Raw genomic sequence first — 19432 nt, 5'->3', positions numbered from 1 at the left:
TTAGTGTGCGGAAGCACAGAGGGAGGGGGAAGAGACGAAATGAGGAGGAGGGAGGAGCAAGCTAGTCTAGTTTTGTTTGAAAATACTTTGAACGTCAACCAGAAGTAACATCACCCAACATCGCTTAGAGCACCTTTAAGAAGCTGGAACCATCTATCCACGAAGAACTGCACTTAACTCATTAATCAGGGAAAGCATATATTAAAATATAGGCAACATATACTGTAATCTGGCTTTTCAAAGGAGGCAATGGCATTGTGTTCAGCATCATTACAGTCTGTGTGTGAACAGCTACACAGCTGGAACAAAGGAGCATGTATAGATCCACAGGCAGCGGGAACCCAGCAGGGAAAGTCTAAAAATATCCCAAGATTCTGATCAATAACTGCTAGTTATGTTCCAACTCTGCTCTATAGACGGTTTTCACCAACATCACGTTCTGCGTAGTAACCTGGATGCACGGCCATATTGGAGGCACTCGGTGTAAACAACTGAACGGAGTACAGTGGAGTTTTGTGCACTTTAAGTGAATGTATGAAAAGGCATTTAGGCAAGGACTTGGACCACAAGAAAAGGTGCAATATTCTGAGAAATTACAGTTTATTCGTGGTGCAGATCCCTACACCTTGGCTCCTTCTTCTTAGATCCATGACGACCTGGTGATTCTTCCCTCAGTTGCATATCCTAATATAGTCAACTACCTGCTTTTCTCGCCGAGCCCATACACAGCTGCAGACCTTAAATCCTACAAAGGTTAGGAGGCCTATAATCAGATGGTGTGTGAATGGGTGAGGGAGACGCAGTTCCAAGTCATTAACGACTGTTGTGTTGGAGAGGCCAAAGCAAGTAATGCAACAACGTCTTTAATCAACCTAACCTTAACTGTATGACATCATTGTGATACTCAAGGTGTAGCCAAGTGACTCTCTGTGACTATTTCGAAGACCCCCAGCTTGCTATCTACACTACCTGAGTGAGTTTGAGCTTTGCCAACCACAAGCGCCTCCTTTCCTCTGATAACTTCTGGCATTCCTCTCCCTGGTTCAGAATAACTTTTGGAAGTCGATAAGATTCCAAATATTTTTTCTCGGTCTGACCTATTAGTACAACCTAAAACACCGCAATGATAACCATTTTCCTTGACAACGTTCGGGATCTACTTCAGTGCCCTTGTTTTGTTGTGATGCGGAGTACCTCCAATATGATGCCTTCCAGTCTGATGACACGTTGTGAAAACCCTCTTTAAAGTCAAATTTAAACAGTGTTTTAGTACAGCTATTGATTGTACTCTACTTACATTACACATTTGAAGTACTTGTACTTTACTTGAACATTTCCCATTGTATGCTTCTTTATGCTCTACTCCACTACATCTCAGAGCGAATATTGTACTTCTAACTTCACTACATGTCTCACAGCTTTAGTTCTTTTTAAGATTACAAGTTACTCTTCCTGTTCAATGAAAACCACGTGTCTGCATACGAGTACATTTTAGTGATGAACTGAAAGTGTTTATGTGTTGAGAAACTTCTCTTACCTTCTTAGATCAACTGTTAATTTGTCTGGAATTAGCTGGCAACTGCATAGTCACAAAGCTAAAAAACAGGGACTTATTTGACGCCATGAAAACAGCGACACGGCAAAGCTACAAAACAATGATTATAGAATATAACGCACTCTTGTACATTTAATTACCTAACGGTGCATAAAGGAATAAAAATGATTACAACTTCAACCATCTCCAGCAGTAAAATGCACCACCTGGACACCTGGCTGATATAACGGGGGATGTGCAGCCAGTGCACCGTTACACGTTTATTATGCCTGTATCAACAGGTGAAGTGAGTCACACAGGTATTAATAACCAGGACCAGGTGACGTTAGCCTAATTCAGCTGCAGACACACTCAGCCTCGGTCGGGTATTAACTTTATCACCATGCATACCGGGTTTGAGGAATAATCCGTCCATGTGTGTGCTTTCAAAGATGAAGCATGAAGCCGCTGTCACATTCAAAGACAGTCTGGAGGCTATCGGCGCTACAAAACGCGCTCGAGCTCAGGCTATTTCTCCTCAAATTATAAATTAAACACACCGGACGGAGACAGCTCTGCTAGCCTGAAGTGAACCGCTGCCTTTCGTGTTAAAACAACCCACAGCGCCCGGGTTAGAAAGTGCCAGCAGCTGTTGTACTCAAGAAAACCAGCGCGTCTCAATATCAACATAAACATGCTCGTGCAAGCTTTGGCGCTCGCGGATTCAATAAAGTTGCCACTGTGTATGATCTATATACATTCAAATCTAACAACAACTCAAGCCCCCGAGGCTTAAAATCACTGCCGCGCTGTGTGACTTCACAATTAAACGCTTGCTAAATGAGTAAAAATATAATGATTTTAGGCTGCGCCTTACCTTCAATTCCGCACCCTCCGCCATCTTGTATTTCTTTGCGCAGGCGTGGTGAGGTGCAGTCACATGACTGGGACGCGCAGAGCTGCTGCGTGAACGCGCACACAGCGACAGGGTTGCGTTCAGGAACAGAAATGTTAGAAGGAAAAAACAGACGTCGAATTTTGTAGATTGTTACAAAAATAGCTTGAATAAATAAATGATAATAATTAAAATAAATAAATAATAACAATAATTACAATTTTAAAAAAGCAACACAAATTAAGCAAAAGTAAAACAATACTAGGAATTTAAACACAGCAAAAAGGTAAAAAACTAAGTAGAATTGAATGGAGTATAAAATAGAAAAACAACACAAGACTAACTAGATCTTAAAGTTGAAGGAGGTTTTTTGCATAGGCCTAGTTGGGCAAAAAAAAAGTATTTTAGCATATTGTGTTTTAAGTGGTCTGAGAGAAAACTATGGATTTCTACATCTTCTCTTGGCTCTGTTTTTGGTCAACAGGTCATTTCGAAGAGAAAAAGAGCATTCTTATTGGCTGTTCTGCTCATGCGTTGCACATGTGACAGATAAGCTAAAGGGAGAGCAGGAACAGGTCTCACTTACAACTGTATCCAAAATGCCTTTTTAAAAGAGAGCTCAGGATCTTCCTCTCTACTAACAACACCCTCTGCCACGCCCACCTGCAGTGCCTGCAAGGAAAGCAGCCACACAAACAAAGTAGACATGGCGGAGAAGGTCGTTACAATGCAGACACATACTACTACTATACTTTATTTTTTACTTTCTCTATTTCTCTGCACTTGTTTCTGTCCAAATTTCCATTCTGGAGACCAATAAATCTCATCTTATCTTGTGTTGTCCTAACTACAATGTAATAAAATTGACATCTGCAGGCAAAGCCAACATACAATCTAAGTTATGTTGTGTGTCGTGATGTCTATATGTCAAAAAGTATGGTTGTGTTGTCTTGTTGTCTACTCTTTTGTGTTAAAAGTGTCTCATGATTTCTGCTGCAAACTAATTTCCCCACAAGGACAATAAACAAACAAAACAAATGTACTCACATTGGGTTTCTTGAGTCTTAACTTGTTAAATGACCTAGAAATTGCTGACAATTCCTTACTCTGTTTGCACCCATTAAAAAAGCAGCTAATATGCCTGGATTTTTGCATCTGTGTCAAAACAAACAAACATCATTAGTCAAATATGTAGGTCTTCTCTGGCCATAACAATGTGGACCAAACAGTCTCTCTCTCAAATATCAACAGAATACCTATATCATGTTTGCCATCTTTATAAAACTGGGCCATCAGTGCCACACCTCAACATGCTCGGCTCATAGTCCAGCGCTGACTTGAGACCAGCAGTGCCAAGTTGATCTGGCCCAGATCAGTCTGCTATGTGGGTCAAATCATTCTTCTCTCTATCTGAGTTTATTGTTCCATCCAGCCTGCAGCCCAACTACTGGTAATCTGAAATCATCACATTCTGAAAGATTAGATATCTTAAATAATTCTGACAAACTGCAATGTATTTTGAGATAATTTCTTTGACAAACTGAAATGTATTGTTCTGTCGAAACAAAGCCGTATTGACATAACATCAAATACTGTATGTTGGATCCATGTGAATATCTACAATGCATAATCATACATACTGTTCCTTTGGTCTTGTCAGGGGTATGCAGGGTATAATTAATACTGTGCCTGCCATTATAGCTTACAAAAAAGCCATTTAAAAAATATATATACATAACATGACTTGAGCAGAAGAATGGCATGCAGAATAATTTAGTCAAGTGTTATTAGATCTGCTCAAGTGACCCTGAAGGTCAAAGAAGTTTCGAGAAACAGCAACCAGACTATCACACATTCAAGCATGTTTTATTTTCTTGAGGGGATCACATTTTCATGTAATTTAACACCAGCCGACTCCAGTGTACTCTTAACTTGAATTGTTTATATTAGTGTAATCTTTAAAATCTTACAAAAACTGTGTTCAAACGGGGGGAGTACGCAGATCAGCGCATCATACTTATTAGTGATGACAAATGCAAGCTCCCCCTTTTTTTATCTTTTTACTTTTTTTTATGGTATCACCAAGATCGGCCCATCTGAGCTTTCATTTTCTCAAAGGCAGAGCAGGAAACCCACAGCTCGGTTTACACCTATTATCATTTCTAGCCACTGGGGGACCATAGGCAGGCTGGGGGAACTCATATAAATGTTTTTAAAAAAAATTCATAAAGTGAAATGTTCATGCCGTGGGACCTTTGAGGTATGTATCAAAACCAGAGGGACTTGGAATTTTTACAGAGCTGTGATAGAGTGTGTTCTCACATTCTGTATCACAGTGTGCTATGGAAACGGCAAAATTGGCCAAGCATCTAGAATATTTGGGAAGTTTGGGGTTCCCAGTTGGAGCTGCTGCTCCCGCGACCCAATACCGGATAAGTGGATGAAGATGGATGGATCTGGGACCCTAACACCTGCATGCTCAGGGTGGGTCTTACAAAAACCAGAGACCCCTCCCATCTGGCCAATATGCTGTTTGCCCCCCTTCCTTTAGGAAAAATGACACGTTATTAAAAGCAGAACCACTCATATCCGTAACAACACCAGCCACTTATGTTTCATCAACTCTGTGAATTTTGATATGTTTAGAATGATGTGTATTGGTGTTGTATTGTTTTGGTCCATACCAAGCAAACACCAAGACAAATTCCAATCAAGTTTTCATTGAAGTAGAAATAAATGATTGAATCTGAAATTCTAAAATCTGTGCTTCTTGTAAAACTTTGGCGAGCAAGCATCAGCCGGTTCTATACTGTGAGGGGTACTGAGGACATTTTGGTGAGCTCCACAGAGATTAAAAAAAAATGTATTTTTCTAAGGAACGTTATATTTCACACAACAGTGTTAGTTTACTCACAATGGGGAGTACTACTCTACCCTTGTATAAGGCCATCTGTGGCTTTGGAGGGAGCTTGACAAAGTCTGTAAAAAGTAACCCTCAGTTTGAGGCTTCAATTTATTTATTTGTTAACAGAAAGCATGTGTTACTAATTGGGGGCTTGAAGTAATGTTACATCATGGGAAGTGTTGAATGCACGTTTCTGGAGTGTGATCCATATCAGGGACTAAAAAGTCAGGATATCTCGGCATCTGCTGCATGATTTTAACGAATCTTAAACTTTTTAATCTTCCTGTTTGACAACTTTTAGAAGGGCAATACATAATCACTGGAGTGCACCTTAAACTGAAAATCTAAATACAACCCCATAATAAAGAGCACTGGATGGTAATAAAATCAAGTAGTCATCACTTTCTTTGGTTATGTGCCATTTGTCAAGACATTCATACTTTTAATTTTTTTAAGTAGGAGACCCTGCAAAAGACTTGGAAAAAATGTAAACCTATCATTTAACATTAGGTGACAAAGACACCTGGGGGTGAATGGTGCATGCTTGTAAAGCCCTTTGAGTGGTACTTAAGACTGGAAAGATGCTTTATAAATGCAGTCAATTTACATTATTTTAATTAGGCTACTTTTGGCAAACAAAAAAGACTGATTCACTGATTCTTCACCGGAATAATGGAGAATACTTTGACACAGCATTTAGGCATTGATGTTGGAAAGGGTGATAAACAATACAATCAGACCTTTAAGTAAATTCATAAAATCTGAAAACTCCAAAGTGTTAATATAATATGAAGGCTTTCGTGGGTAGAGCAGTGGTCAGGGCCTGAATTGGTCCAGAACAGGTGGCAGTACCCGAATTCAGAAGTTGCATGACATGATCATCACAATTGTCTTGGATATATTCATAGGTACAGTATATCTCGTGGGGGGGGGACCCAAAATAGTTGACTGCCTAATGATTCAATCTAAGGAGCCTGTTTGGACTACTAATCTCACAGCCAAATCATCGCATGGTCTGAAAATGCGGTAATAAATCAAAGGATGATTCCACTTAATCTATATGGGGGTGCCGAATGTCGGATTTGACATAAAGGTGCTTGTTTTTTCCTAAAAAATCCTGATGTATAGCCTGTTTTAGTATACATATCAGATTGTATAACAGAGTCTATTACATTAGCCTTGTAATACCATGGATAACAATTAGAAGTAAGGGTACTCCTGTGGACAAACATCAGAAGTACCGGCCCGGTGCTCTGTACCGGTAAGTCCTGGCACATTTCTTTACATATATATACATAGAAGACATTTGTCACTTGGGGGTTTAGTTTTTACTGATTTTGCTATACAATCACCATCAAATGTCTAAATCAGACACCAGGATGCTGTCTTAACCCTTGTGTTGTCTTCCCTTTGACCATGAAAAACGTTGTTCCCCTTATCTCAAACGTTTTTTCATTTTTGGGTATTTTTTTCATTGATTTTTCAACATTTTTCACCCTTATTTTGACTTCCTTTATTTTGGATATGAAAAACAACATGAGGGTGAAGGGCCATACGATGACAGGAGAAACTCAAAGCACAGCAAAGGGTTTAGTGCCTGTGACGCCAGTAGGTGGCGCCATATCATTTCAAATGTAGATGAATTTCTCAGGTCCAGGTCCTTTTCAGTGTTGTGTCCTGAATTACTGCCTGTTTAGCCCGTATATAGTATGTTTGTTCTGAAGCATTGACATATTTGCTTGGTACAATGGTTTTATAGTTCCATACTGAACAAAAATTCACTATCACACCAAACACATTAGGCTTTATGCCCAAATCCATTTTCAGAAAATGGTCCATCCCTCAAGGTCCATACAAAGAATCTATTGACAAACTAGTTGTGCTGCTTGTTTCATATGAGAGTGAATCCCAGAGGTTTCATTATGTCATTATGTAGCACTGCCATCTGCTGTATTGTTGATGGCCAGTGATGGGACAGGTGTCCGCTGACCACACATGTTTATACAAGCAGTAATGATTGATCAGTAGTACACACTGCAAATACAGTGAGACAATATGATCAAACAGAAAGAGAAAACATGATTCTTCTTTTTAAATCACTGTGTATGGATTTATCATTGAAGCTTGTGTAAATGCACTCACTGTGGAGCAGCAGGAAAACTGACAGCTGTTTACCTTAGGAACATTTGAACAACACTAGGAGTACTGTGGATAAGATCCTTGGTTACAGCACTGGTCATACAATTCTATATTTTGAAATTAATTTATATCAATTTACATATGACATGATATAGAAAATGTACTGAAAAATGGTTTATGGATATAACATATGGATGAAAAGCTGACTAATCCCAGTGGTAGAAAGATGAGTATTTTTGCTTAAGTATACATTTGAGGTACTTGTACTTTACTTGCATGTTTCTATATTCTTCCACTTTGCATGTCAACAATCACGTTTAATTTAATTGTTGCACTATTTACTTCAGTACACTCATTTTTACAGCTAAAGTTACTTTTTCACTTCATTATATTAAAATATTTGGTTCATGTTTTGTTTGTTTGAAAAAATATTTTCTTCAGCACCTTTTCTGTTAATTTTCAATAACTTTTTTTGCAAATTATTTAGATTTTTCTTATATGTATGGAACAAACCCTAGTGCTCACCAAGTAATACAACATCAATATATCATTAACTTGTGGTAATATGTATTCAGGGTACTTTACTTGGTCTCATCTAGTATGTAGTGTATTGCCAATGCATCATATACAGTACATGCACCACAGAGCAATGTGGGTGAGTGAGTGCCTTAAGTCCCACTTTAATTTTTAAAGCTGCATAATTATGAAATTATCATGAGATAATTTATCATGCCAGCAGCTTTCAGACCGTTGGTCCTCCATTTACAGTTCAACTCGGAGGGTTTAAGAAAAGCCTGAAATCACCTTGTTGAGGAGACTCCCCCACCCCCTCCACTTGTCACTATGAATGGATTGCTGAACGGGCCTCGTCGGGCCTGCCGGGCCCAGGCCCAGGGGCCCAGAGGACAGACACAAAACCACTACAAACAACATGCAAAATGACCACAAAGAAATGCGAAACTACGACAAAAAGACGCAATTTTACCATGAAGAGACACAAAATGGCCACATGCAGACGCAAAAAAACCACAGAAATAAGCAAAACGACTACACAGAGAACCAAAACAACTAGAAAGAGACGCAAAACAACCACAGAGAGTCAAAGACACCCAAAATGACTAGAAAGACATACAAAACATCAACAAAGAAATTCAAAATGACCACAGAAAGACACTTAAAGACCCCAAAAAGAGGCATAAGGAACCACAAAGAAAAAACAAAACAAGCTAAAAAGAGAGCAAAACGTACACAGGGACATACAATGACCACAAAAAGACACAAAACAAAGAAGAAAAAAAAAAGACAGAAAGACTTTGAACAACACACATGGCTATGACACTTGTAGTCGTTTTGCATCGCTCATGTATGAGAAGTGTGTGTGTGTGTGTGTGTGTGCGTGCGCGTGGGGGGGTCCTTTTACATGTCTATGCCCAGAGTCCCATTGTCACATAATCCATCCATGCTTGTCACAGCATATCAACCTTGATCAGAGTTTTCTTAATGATAAACCGCTGAATAAAAGACATTAAAGCAGCCAATCGTTCCCACAGTGGTTCAGTTCAGTTCATCTTCGCAGGCCCGGTTAGTATTCACAGGGAACGGGCTTTGCCATGGAGGGCAATTACGTTCACAGAAAATTAACATTCATTGTGTGTCAGTGGCATTATGCGAGTATCTGTCTCAGTATGAAGCATCCAGGGGCCGAGAGCCATGTAATCAATATCTATTAGTCCTCCCATCAGAAGAATTAGATTTCACTATTAGATCAGCCTTCTCCCCTGACTAGACGTCAAACATTATAAGTTGACTGGACATGTCATGCACTGATGTAGCCGCCTAATGAAAGAGATCATGTTGAGCTCAAATAAAATCTTAGGAAATATGATCTATTTCATGAGGAGTTCTTCTGTGTGGAGGCCAGTAGGTGTCAGTAGGTGCTTACAAGAGTGGAAGAAACAGAAAAAGGAAAGACAGAAAGCAGAAAGCGGCTTTCACATTTTATTAATATTGACATGGGTACATATATAAATGGGGAAGGTAGATTGTGCCAAAAACAACAAATGAGAGAAAATGAAATGCAGCTGTGTGAATGGCAGATTACACACACTTTTTTACAGTGTCTTCCTCTTATAAAAACCCCATCAGATGATAGGAAAGGTTTTAGTAGAATCTGTTGGGATTTACAGATGCATGTAATGATAGAAAAAACCCTGAAACAAAGAAAATGATGGGATCAAATTTGTGTTAAAATACTCAGTCTAAACTGTACATGATATCTATAAATGGCTCGACTGTTTGTTTTATCACTTCAAAGTTTGTGTGACAGAAAATACTATTATTATTATTTAATGTCAATCCTGAACGGCCGTTGAAGTAAGTGCTCATAATAATGTACTCTATTTTAAACAAAGATTTTTGATGAAGGAATTTGGTATAGGACGGCATGGTCAAATTCAGAAATGTTGCCCATTTAAAGTGCTTGACGACATACACAGTGTTACAAATTCTAAACAATAAATGAAACCAAAGACAAGATAAATAACAAATATATGTAAAAACTCAAGACATTCAAACAAGCAACAAAAGCTAAATAAATGAGATACATTTTTAACTTAATATCACAATTATACGAGCCATTGCACATCGTCACGTGATATGTATATATATATATATATACATATATAAATAATATTATATAAATATAATTATATTGTATATAGTGCTGTTTTTTTTCTTTTCAGAGTAGACTTTGGTTGAGCTTTGCAGCTTCAGATCAACAATCCTTTGAATGGACTTCAGTTCAAGATCTGTTTTAGTCAAGAGTTCAGTTCTTTTGTTGGGGGGGGGGGGGGGGGGGGTGTTCGCTGCCATAACCTTCTCCGAATCTTCACTTCATTCAGTCTTCACTATCAGTGGTGTATCTATACAGCAAGTGGGAGCCAGGTGTTAGTTGAACACATGAGAGCTCTCGAGGCAGACCAGTGTGTGTGTGTGTGTGTGTGTGTGCGTGTTTTTTGGCTGAGCTGGGGTCAGGTGCAGGGTGGTGCAGGGTGGTGCAGGGAAGTGCTCGGCACTAGGGAGGCAGCAACGGAGGTTTGAAGGTGCAGGCTCCGGTACACTGGCGAGGGGTGAGCATCTTGCAGGAGAAATGGTGAAGGGCGTCATGAGCTTCTGGGGAGGAACGAGTCCATCAGTGAGAACACGCAGACAAACACAGACAAACACAGACAGCACTCCCCAAATGATTCTTCAGATTACATGTGTATGCTTATTTATTTTTTGTTTTTGTCATCTAATGTTAAATGATAGGTTTATGTTTTTTTTTAAAGTCTCTCTTAAATCAATACTACCATGCTCACATCTATATCAAAACTTTTTCTTGCTCATTGTCATTGATCCTCCTGTTAATATTTAACATATGTAACTTAATTGACAACAAACGTATACTTATTTAAAGGTCCCGTGGCATGAAAATGTCACTTTGTCACTTTATGAGTTTTTTTTTTTAACATTAGTATGCATTCCCCCAGCCTGCCTATGCTTCCCCGGTGGATGGAAATGCTGATAGTGTAAACTGAGCCCTGGGTATCCTGCTCTGCCTTTGAGAAAATGAAAGCTCAGATGGTTTGTTCTGGAATCTAGCCCATTATGAGGTCATAAAGGGCAGGGTTACCTCCCCTTTCTCTGCTTTGCCCACCCAGAGAATTTGGCCCACCCATGAGAGAGAGAGAGAGACATCATGGCTTTCAAACGAGCAGAGTGGCAGTTGGTCTAGGCCACACCCCCAGCCTCCACCTTGCTCCCCCCCCCCCCTCTCTCCTCTTCAAAAGCTACAGACTCAGAAATGGCAAATACTAAGGAAAGCTCATTGTGGGACTGGCTCTAGTGGCTGTAATTCTACAACAAGGCTGAATTTCAGAAAAGAGACTTCAAACATGGTATTAGAGGACTACTAAGGTCTATGTAAAAGCATCCAAACAGCTCCATGTCATGGGACCTTTAAAGCTTTAGCGCGTAGCTTCTGCAGCCTCCATGAGGAATTCTAAGTAATGACAACAAAACTGTCATTCAAACGTTTGAATTCACAACGTTAACCCTGTGTTTAAGACGGGAATAACAACAGGGCGTTGAATGACACATTAAAAAGCTTTAAAAAGCGGAACACGCACAATTGTCTTCAACAGTGCCTTCCAATGAAATCCCGTTATAAGTGATGGGGGACAAAAGTCACAGTCCTTGTTCTGTGTAAAAAGAAAAAGAAAATTTCTTCTAAAGTTTAGTTTAGCTTATTGAAGGCTTCAGCAGTCTGAGTCACACATAGGCATCTTCCACTCGATGTTTTGAAGTACATTTTCTCTGTGTGAATAAGACAGGAGTGTATCCAAATTTAGTGTAAATATTAACCGAATTTTCAGAAGATTGGCAAAAGAAAATGAGAATCAAGGCACGTTTCCATCCAGTTTGTTCATCAAGATAAACAGCCAGAGACGCTGATTCTCCAGTTAAATGCCATTAAACCATTGCATCGTAAGAAGGCGCAACAAGATGACATAATTAAAAAAGTGCCAGTTGTACACAAACCATGGAAAACATAATGTAAATACGGCAATTATGTCGGTTTTCATGTCGGTTTCCACACAGACGCGATGTCTTCATCTGCTGCTATCTGAAGTCTTTTCAGTGAACTTTTAACTTAGATGCTCCATGTATCCCAGTGTATTCACTAAGTCTGTTTCATTGCACTTTGTCGCATCTTGCTTTTATCAACATCAACTTTTCCACCTCAGCCAAGTGTTAAAACTTTTTTTTTTGTTAATATTTTTTAAATTTACTTTTCAGTGTTTCCGCTCAGGCTCTTTTATATGGACACAAACACATTTTATAGACAACATTTCAATGCTGAGCCCTGGTGGTGGGTCAGCGACAAAACCAAAGGGAATACTGTATTTAAAAGACTGTTAATATGACACTTAATATGACTAATTTAGATTGCTGAAACCTCAAATTAGCTTTTTTTTTTATCTTTTAGTATATATGTATTTTATAATATTTTGCACAGAAAAAGTATTGTGGATTCCTCATCACGTACACTGAAATTGCTTGAAGAAGGGATCTCTTTACAGCCAGCAGTAATGGACAGAAGGAACCTTTAAAGCAAATACTTTCAATGCACATATGGGCATGTGAGTGTTGTTTTGAGATAGCCTTGAAAAAAAGTGAACCCTTCCTTTAACGGTATCTCCCTAAAAATATCAGTCATCACAGGAGCTGTTTTATTATTTAAAAAAAAGTAGCACTTGCATATTTATGTTTGTAGGCACAAAATGACATGTATTCATGTTCCTCTTTTGGACCAGATAAATTTACCTTTTAGCTTCTGCTGTATTGCATAACGAGCCTTTCTCTCTTGGTCCAACTCGTTGCACAAAGTGTCTATCCAAAAAATAAAAATAAATGGTCAAAAAAGGAAGTAAAAAAAAAAAAAAAAAGCAGATAGAAGTGAGCTGCTGTGTTGCATCTGAGGTAGAGGAGTGTAATGTATGCCGATTAGCCCCTATGGTATTTAGAGTGATCCTCTCTGTGCACTTGAACCCTGTATTTAAACTACTGTAACGTTACACCAATCCTTTAACGGGTGGCATTAGTTGCTGTCTTCTGCATGTAACTGATACACCACTACATAATGGTCTGTCTATTCAATTTTCTAGAGCATGATTTAGGAGAAAATAACCTTTGCAAACAAAACAATGTGGTTTCAGTTTCACCTTCTGATATCTAATAATTTACTCAACTGCAGGAGAGAGGAAATATGGAGTTTACAGGAAAAAGCCTGGACACAAATCGCTAATATTTCAATATGCAAGTGTCACTTTTCCTTTCTTTTATAGTTCAGGGCTGGTTGGTTCAGATTGATTGATATGGCATTATGTTACTTAAATGTTGTTTTCGTGGCTCAAATGGACTTTTCCCTTAAACTTAAAGAGCATTGGTCTACTGTACATCCGCTTTACAGTCATAATCTATGGAGGAATGAAGTAAAGAGAGAGAGAGAGAGAGAGGAAGAGAGAGACCAACCTCGAACAATCTGCAGCTGCTGGACCATTTCCTCTCTGTAGGACAGCTCACGCTTCATTTGATCCTGAAAATTATCTGAACAGTACCGAAGGCCACATCAGATGGAAACTCTCTGACATTGTGGGGTTACATTTAAAGACAAAATCCTGGATTCAACGAATAAAACACAACTGGCTCTTCTCCTCACATAGGCTGCAAGCAGAGGGTTTAAAGTGCCGAACAAAGATGCAAAACACAGCTCTCTGTGCCTTTTAACTCACTTGTGTCCTACCTTTCAAATGCTGAAATTCTCTCTCCAACTTTTTCCTCAACTCCACTTGTTCCACAAGCTGCTTCTGCAGTTCCTCTGCAAAGCCAAAAGCCCCAAAAAACGTGTCAATTTCAACACCAACTCGTTTTTTTATCTGCTGCAAGGACATGTCATTATTCCCACCATAACCCTGGCACATACCCCATGTGACACCTACAGGACTTTGGAATAACAAGCAGGGAAGTGATGCAATAAGAAAGCATGCACCATGATGCAAATAACCCCCAATAAAAACACAAAAAGGCTACCTGCAAAAATCATTTAAAAAAAACAACAACGTTTTCTTGTCTATCCCAATCTACCTCACACCAATTTAATTCCACTTACTATGATATATTTTGAGTTTCTGCACATAAAGATTTATGTCAGTCCAGTAAACCGACTTCAGGTGCGTTTACATCCCTGATAACAACCATTTCACCGCTTTCCTCTCGCTCGCTGCCACAGTAATTGCCATGCATTGCCTGGAGGTTGAGACGATAATAATGGAGTCCCAGGGTTTTTCCAAGCGTTGTAAAATAATTAGCCGCCGTGCCTCGGGGTTATAGCTCTGTTCGTTAAAATATTAATAGCCTCTAAACGATTTCCTCTTACAATAATAAGTCAAAACTCCCACATCTCGTGATTAAGTGGTTAACAACTATGGAAACACTTTAGGCCTACAACATGTAAATTCACATTTAAATTTTGGCACGTCATCTTTGGCATGCAGTGGGCCTTTAGCTGCGTTTAAAATGAGGTGGAATGCAATGTTTAAATTAATATAATCCCCACGTTCATTTTTTTTTTTTTACATTTTAATAAACAACTTTAATTCAACTGTAGTATCATTTGGGTTTATATATTTCAGAAAGTCAACCTAAATACCGTTTAATTGGCTATATTGTATTGCATTTTATTTCCTACATTTCAAATCAACAGAAGCGGTCTTAATTCAATGTGCTGATCGGGCCCCGAGAGCCGTTTAGCTTCTGTATAAATATAGGCCTATATTTGATGGCTGGCAAATTACAAATCAAAACAGGAATAATTATTGATGATAATGAATCACCTGCTACAGTTTTTACTCTCTTGACCCTAAAAACAGCCTCTTACCTTTAGCCATGTTCTCCAAATCTCTTTCATGCACGCTGATGTCGATGCGTAAAGCTCCATCTGCTGCACAAAGAACAATAAAGAACTTTATCTAACCTACAAATAAGTCATCTTTATAACAAAGCTATTTGAAAGAGCTTCTGAAAAAAAATAACACAGTAAAGCAAATCAAATAGATTAGCACGGGTGGATTTTTAATTTGTTTTGTTTTTTTAAATGTGAAAAACAGAATAATCAGAAACCTTGTCTGTCCTTTTGCTCCTGATAGGACGTGACGTTGAGCTGGTTTGGGATTTCGGTAACGTGATGAACACCTGAACATAAACAAGCCGCACACATTTTAAATGAAAAGAGACCAAAAACGCCCCAATTTGCATTCATGCTCAAACCGTGAATTGGCTAAATAATTACCGTTGGCTCTGCTCGAGTGTTTCGACACAAACGACGAAGGCTCGTTCAGGAGCACGTGGCCGTCCTTTTCATGAGCGTACACCTGTAAAATGAACAGCCAATCATGTTCAATAACGCAGAACAATCGCATGTCATTCACTGCAGTTCTTTCCATAATTGCGGCCCCCTTTTTTTTTTCCTGCAACAAAACAAGCAGCCCTGTAATTTGTTACGAAGAAAGGTTTGCATTAAAACCACTAATGCGCTGGTGAAATAATACACAGACAATGGGAATAAATAAGGACGCATCAGGGTTTTATACTTTGATTATCCTGGTTGAAAACGGCGATACGTTAGTTCAAATGATGTAATAAATGATTTGTATGTATGTGTGATGAATTCTGATGATAGAGTTAAACATCGGCCTTGCTGCCTTGCTCGACGGCACTTCAAGAAGGGCAGTTAAATGACAATTTTCCAAAACACTAGGTCGCCCTATTGACATTTATTCATCGTAATGTTTAGAAATTACGCAAACATCTACATCGGGATGTTTTAAATTCCAGGCCAGTTGATCCTGATTACTTTAGTATCGGCCTCCTCTCTTCTATAAACTATTTTCATTTTCTCGACAACAGCGACAATTCGATTTCCCACACGGGGACCATTAAAGTTTCATTTAATCTAATCTTACTTCATGAAGAGGAGAGCCATTACGCATCCGTCTGTCCTCATCTGATGAGCCAGTGTGCGCGGAGTGCTCCGGTGATGCTGCTGCTGCTGCTGCTGCGGGGGGGCTGGGGGCGGCAGGCTGCTCCTGGCTCTCCTCAGCACCAGAGGACACCCGGTCCGGTCCAGGGGAGTCATGGTGCTCCTCTCCCGGAGAGATCTGGATCGCTTCCTCCTCGTCTTGTCCTCGGTTGGACTCCACATCCACGTCCGGGTCGTCGTCCTCGTCCGCCACGCTGTCCCTATCCGGTGATACGGATCTATAACTGGAGCTCTCGCTGATAAAATCCGGGGACAGGTAGCCAGGGCGCACGCCGTAGCTGTCTCGGTTGCCGTAGAGTTTAGCGATGGTCTCCGCGTCTTTGACTACGGGTCTGAAGGCCGAAATGTAGTTGATTTTCCTCTGGGGGGTCTCGTCCCCGGACTTGTCTTCGTCGTTCCTGGTGGATGAGGACTGGGAGCTGGAACAGCGCTCTCCGCCGTCCTGCTGATGGTGAGGGTGGTGGTTAGTGTCTTTGGTTGTGTTTGCGCCCCGGTCGCTTTGGTCCGATACGTCGAGCTCTCCCTGCCGGACGCCTGGCAGCTCTGGGAGAGGTTTGGGTGGAGACCCCGGGTAGGGCGGCATGGGTAGGCCGCCGGCTGTAGGCCAAAACATAGGGAAAGCAGGATAGAGGGCGTCCTTCGGTCCAGGCCAAAACACACCAGAGATATTGGTTTTGTTCGCATCAGGCAAACCGTCGCTCTTTTTCTGACACAGTCCATAGCTGGGGAAGCCATAGGGGTGGTGGGAGAACAGAGGTGGGGGGATTTTCTGAAGCATGCCAAAGCTCTTACTGGGCACCGGGATGACTGGGTAGGTCCGTGCGCCGCTCGACAAACTCAGGTTATTATTTCCCTGATTGTCGTTGCACCGTAAAGTTTTGTGAGGGATCTCAGGGGAACTGGTTTGGGCCTGGCTGGACGAGGCCTGCGATTTCAGCGACGAGGACATTCCCGACCCGCTCATGGGCAGAGTCCTCTTTCTACTCCCCCCGTTAAACATGGCCTTAACATCCTCCCACGCGTGGTGAATGTCATCCGATTGTTTTTTGTCCGTCAGTTTCAGGTGGCGTCTCCACGAATTGAAGTTGGCAGCGTCCGGCTGCAGATACTTGGACTCTGTGGTGCGATGAGAGTGGAAAATGAATTTATTTGGGGAGAAATACATGTTGCAAAAGCTGCACTTGATGCACTTTGCTCTGGAGCTGTTGTATCTGGCGGGGATGAAGCTGCCCCTGGAGCCCCAGGCGCAATCGTGAGTCACATCAAATGCGAAATTTTCTGGTAGCTTTGGGGGGCTGTGCGCTCCCAGGAAGGACTTGCAGAGCCTCTCGGCCTCCCGTTTGGTGATCATGCCGCAGCGCCTGGAGGAGATGGGCATGGCTCCGGCGCGCCGCAGGAGCTCCAGCTGGACGGGGGTGCACTGGACACAGGTGATGCCCAAAGCGACCCGGCGGTTGTGTATCTCGTTGTAGCTGTAGTTTTTCAGCAGGGTGTTAGAAATCTGCGCCAGGCAGAGTCTCTCCTTACCGTCTATGACCAGACATACGATGGGCACCCCGTACAGGGCGGTCTCACTCACTTGGTTTGGTTTAAGGGAGCTGGGGCCGGAGAAGCTCGGTGCGTCCTGCTTTGAACTCGGGGGGGAGCTGGCGTCTCGTCCCGCGTCTCGAAGCTGTCCGGGCATCGACTCCATCCCTGGACGCCTGTCAATCAAAGAGAACACTGGAGTGAGCCGGGGGGGGAGGAGAGGGGCTGGAGGGGGCTGTTTGACACGATTCAAAAGCACAATACTTTAAAGTGCATCATCTTCGAATTATTTTACTCGTGAAAAAAATATATAGGCCTCCTAAGAACAAATAATCAAAAAAATAGACTAATTAGATTGAAGACACAGAAAAATAGTGTTTTCCAAATTTCAAAATGTGAGTGAAATAGAAATTATACGAGGAAAGTATTATGTTTGTATCCACAAAATCTGGTAAAAATAACATAGCAATTAGGCTACCATGATAATAATAATCATCATAATGATAACAATAATATGAATAAGTAAGCTAGCTGTAGCAGTAGGCCTCTTAATGTTGACATTCATGGGACATAATAATAATCATCATAATCATGTTTTAAAAGCATACCAAATATGACTAACATCCGGCTTTTGAAGGAGTCTATATTGAAAAGTGAGACCAATCAGACGTGTTGTTAATCATTTCTCGTATCGGTCGGTTCCTCCGTGTATTTGGCCTCCTCTCTCTGTTTATCCTGGTCCATGCGCGGAGGAGGATCTGCTGCTCTTCTTATCTTCAAATCGGCTCAGTTACTTACAGGGCAACTACTTAAGAGTAACATAAGATCCTTATACGCGAATAAGGACAGAAGGAAAATGCAGACTGAGCTGCGCCAATGCGCTTAGCAGAGAGGAAAAAACCAACTATAAGCTGCTTTTCTGGCATTTGCACATGCAGATCCACGAGCGCGTCTTCGCATTGTTAATAAAAGACTAGCCCTATATATAATTAAAGCTTCTGTGCAGATAAGCCTCAGCCAATTGCTGAAATTAGGTGGAGGCAGGCCCGTCTCACGTTCACCTGCGCATACTTACTTTTTGCATCTCGTTGTCACGGAGGCCGCCAACACACAGCACACGCAAACGGCTTTAATGCTTTCCCTACAACTTGCATGAATTAAACTATTTCACATTTGACGTTAAATTGTAATATGATTTTGTAAAGAGATGTAAAGAGCAATTGCAAAAATTATCACGATTTGTTTTGATCGAAAATGTTATTATTTTAAATGACATAGGCCTACCTTTCTCTCCTAAATAAACAATACACTCCAACAGCGTTAGGGATGGAAAAAAAAAAAAGAAAAAAGATAATTAATATAAATAAATTGATGAAAATGCAGGCCCGGTGAGTCCAGAGAGAGACGATGTCACAGGCAAGGCGGTCTGGTCTGACAGCAGGAACTCTGGGCTGGAGTCTTTCTCTCAGTTTATTTCAGCGCAGATCAGATCAGATCAGATCAGACCTCCATCCCGCTGGATCCCGGGGAGGTGAATGGGGTGTAGACAGGAAGCACATGGACACCTCTCTCTCTCTCTCTCTCTCTCTCTCTCTCTCACACACACACACACACACACATATACACACACGCTCTCTTTCTAGTCATGCTGCTGATGTCTAATGGCAACTCTCTCTCTCTCTCTCTCTCTCTTGCACACACACATATACACTCTCTCTCTAGTCATGCTGCTGATGTGTAATAGCAACTCTCTCTCTCACACACACACACACACACACTTTCTCGCTCTCT

General features: G+C 40.9%; 2 protein-coding genes and 1 long non-coding RNA gene across 9 annotated transcripts in view; 1 reads left to right on the top strand and 2 right to left on the bottom strand.

The window, feature by feature from the left end:
• The window catches only part of LOC116703397 (E3 SUMO-protein ligase PIAS1), a 78763-nt gene extending 76298 nt beyond the window's left edge, over positions 1–2465 (bottom strand). For both annotated transcript variants that reach the window (XR_004335444.1, XM_032538143.1), the window contains exon 1: positions 2412–2465. Coding sequence is in view for 1 of the 2 variants with exons in the window: in XM_032538143.1 (XP_032394034.1) it covers positions 2412–2435 (24 nt within the window). In the remaining variant the exon portion in view is untranslated. The remainder of the gene's footprint in view (positions 1–2411) is intronic.
• Positions 1–15520, top strand: part of LOC116705991 (uncharacterized) — a 19306-nt gene extending 3786 nt beyond the window's left edge. Inside the window, exons 2-3 of the long non-coding RNA XR_004336119.1 lie at positions 6917–6922; positions 15509–15520. This is a non-coding gene — a long non-coding RNA (uncharacterized LOC116705991). The remainder of the gene's footprint in view (positions 1–6916; positions 6923–15508) is intronic.
• Positions 9460–19254, bottom strand: skor1a (SKI family transcriptional corepressor 1a). 6 transcript variants are annotated; one of them, XM_032537676.1, is made up of 9 exons: positions 18926–19254; positions 16038–17817; positions 15365–15446; positions 15196–15267; positions 14954–15016; positions 13820–13894; positions 13549–13623; positions 12841–12906; positions 9460–10644 (listed from the first exon to the last, which is right to left on the bottom strand). In XM_032537676.1, the coding sequence occupies exons 2-9, from the start codon at positions 17805–17807 to the stop codon at positions 10547–10549; spliced, it is 2301 nt and encodes a 766-aa protein (XP_032393567.1). In that variant the 5' UTR covers positions 17808–17817; positions 18926–19254; the 3' UTR covers positions 9460–10546. The 6 variants fall into 6 exon arrangements, with proteins under 6 accessions (XP_032393567.1, XP_032393714.1, XP_032393773.1 ...); XM_032537823.1 differs by having other exon boundaries at positions 9460–10641; XM_032537882.1 differs by having other exon boundaries at positions 14954–15013.
• Positions 19255–19432: the final 178 nt, after the last annotated feature.

This window comes from Etheostoma spectabile, chromosome 1 (genome assembly GCF_008692095.1).
Source record: "Etheostoma spectabile isolate EspeVRDwgs_2016 chromosome 1, UIUC_Espe_1.0, whole genome shotgun sequence".
NCBI classification, from domain to species: Eukaryota; Metazoa; Chordata; class Actinopteri; order Perciformes; family Percidae; genus Etheostoma; species Etheostoma spectabile.
Note: the sequence above shows the minus strand (reverse complement) of the source record. Positions and strands in the feature narration are given on the sequence as shown.

Bases quoted from the DNA above. Each gene is read 5' to 3' on its own strand.
- skor1a (XM_032537676.1), bottom strand. From the start codon at position 17,807: ATGGAGTCGATGCCCGGACAGCTTCGAGACGCGGGACGAGACGCCAGC. The intron at 13,895-14,953 runs GTAAGAGGCTGT...TTGGCTTTGCAG, and splicing joins TTTGGAGAACATGGCTAAAG to AGGAACTGCAGAAGCAGCTT. The intron at 13,624-13,819 runs GTAGGACACAAG...GGTACTGTTCAG, and splicing joins AGAATTTCAGCATTTGAAAG to ATAATTTTCAGGATCAAATG.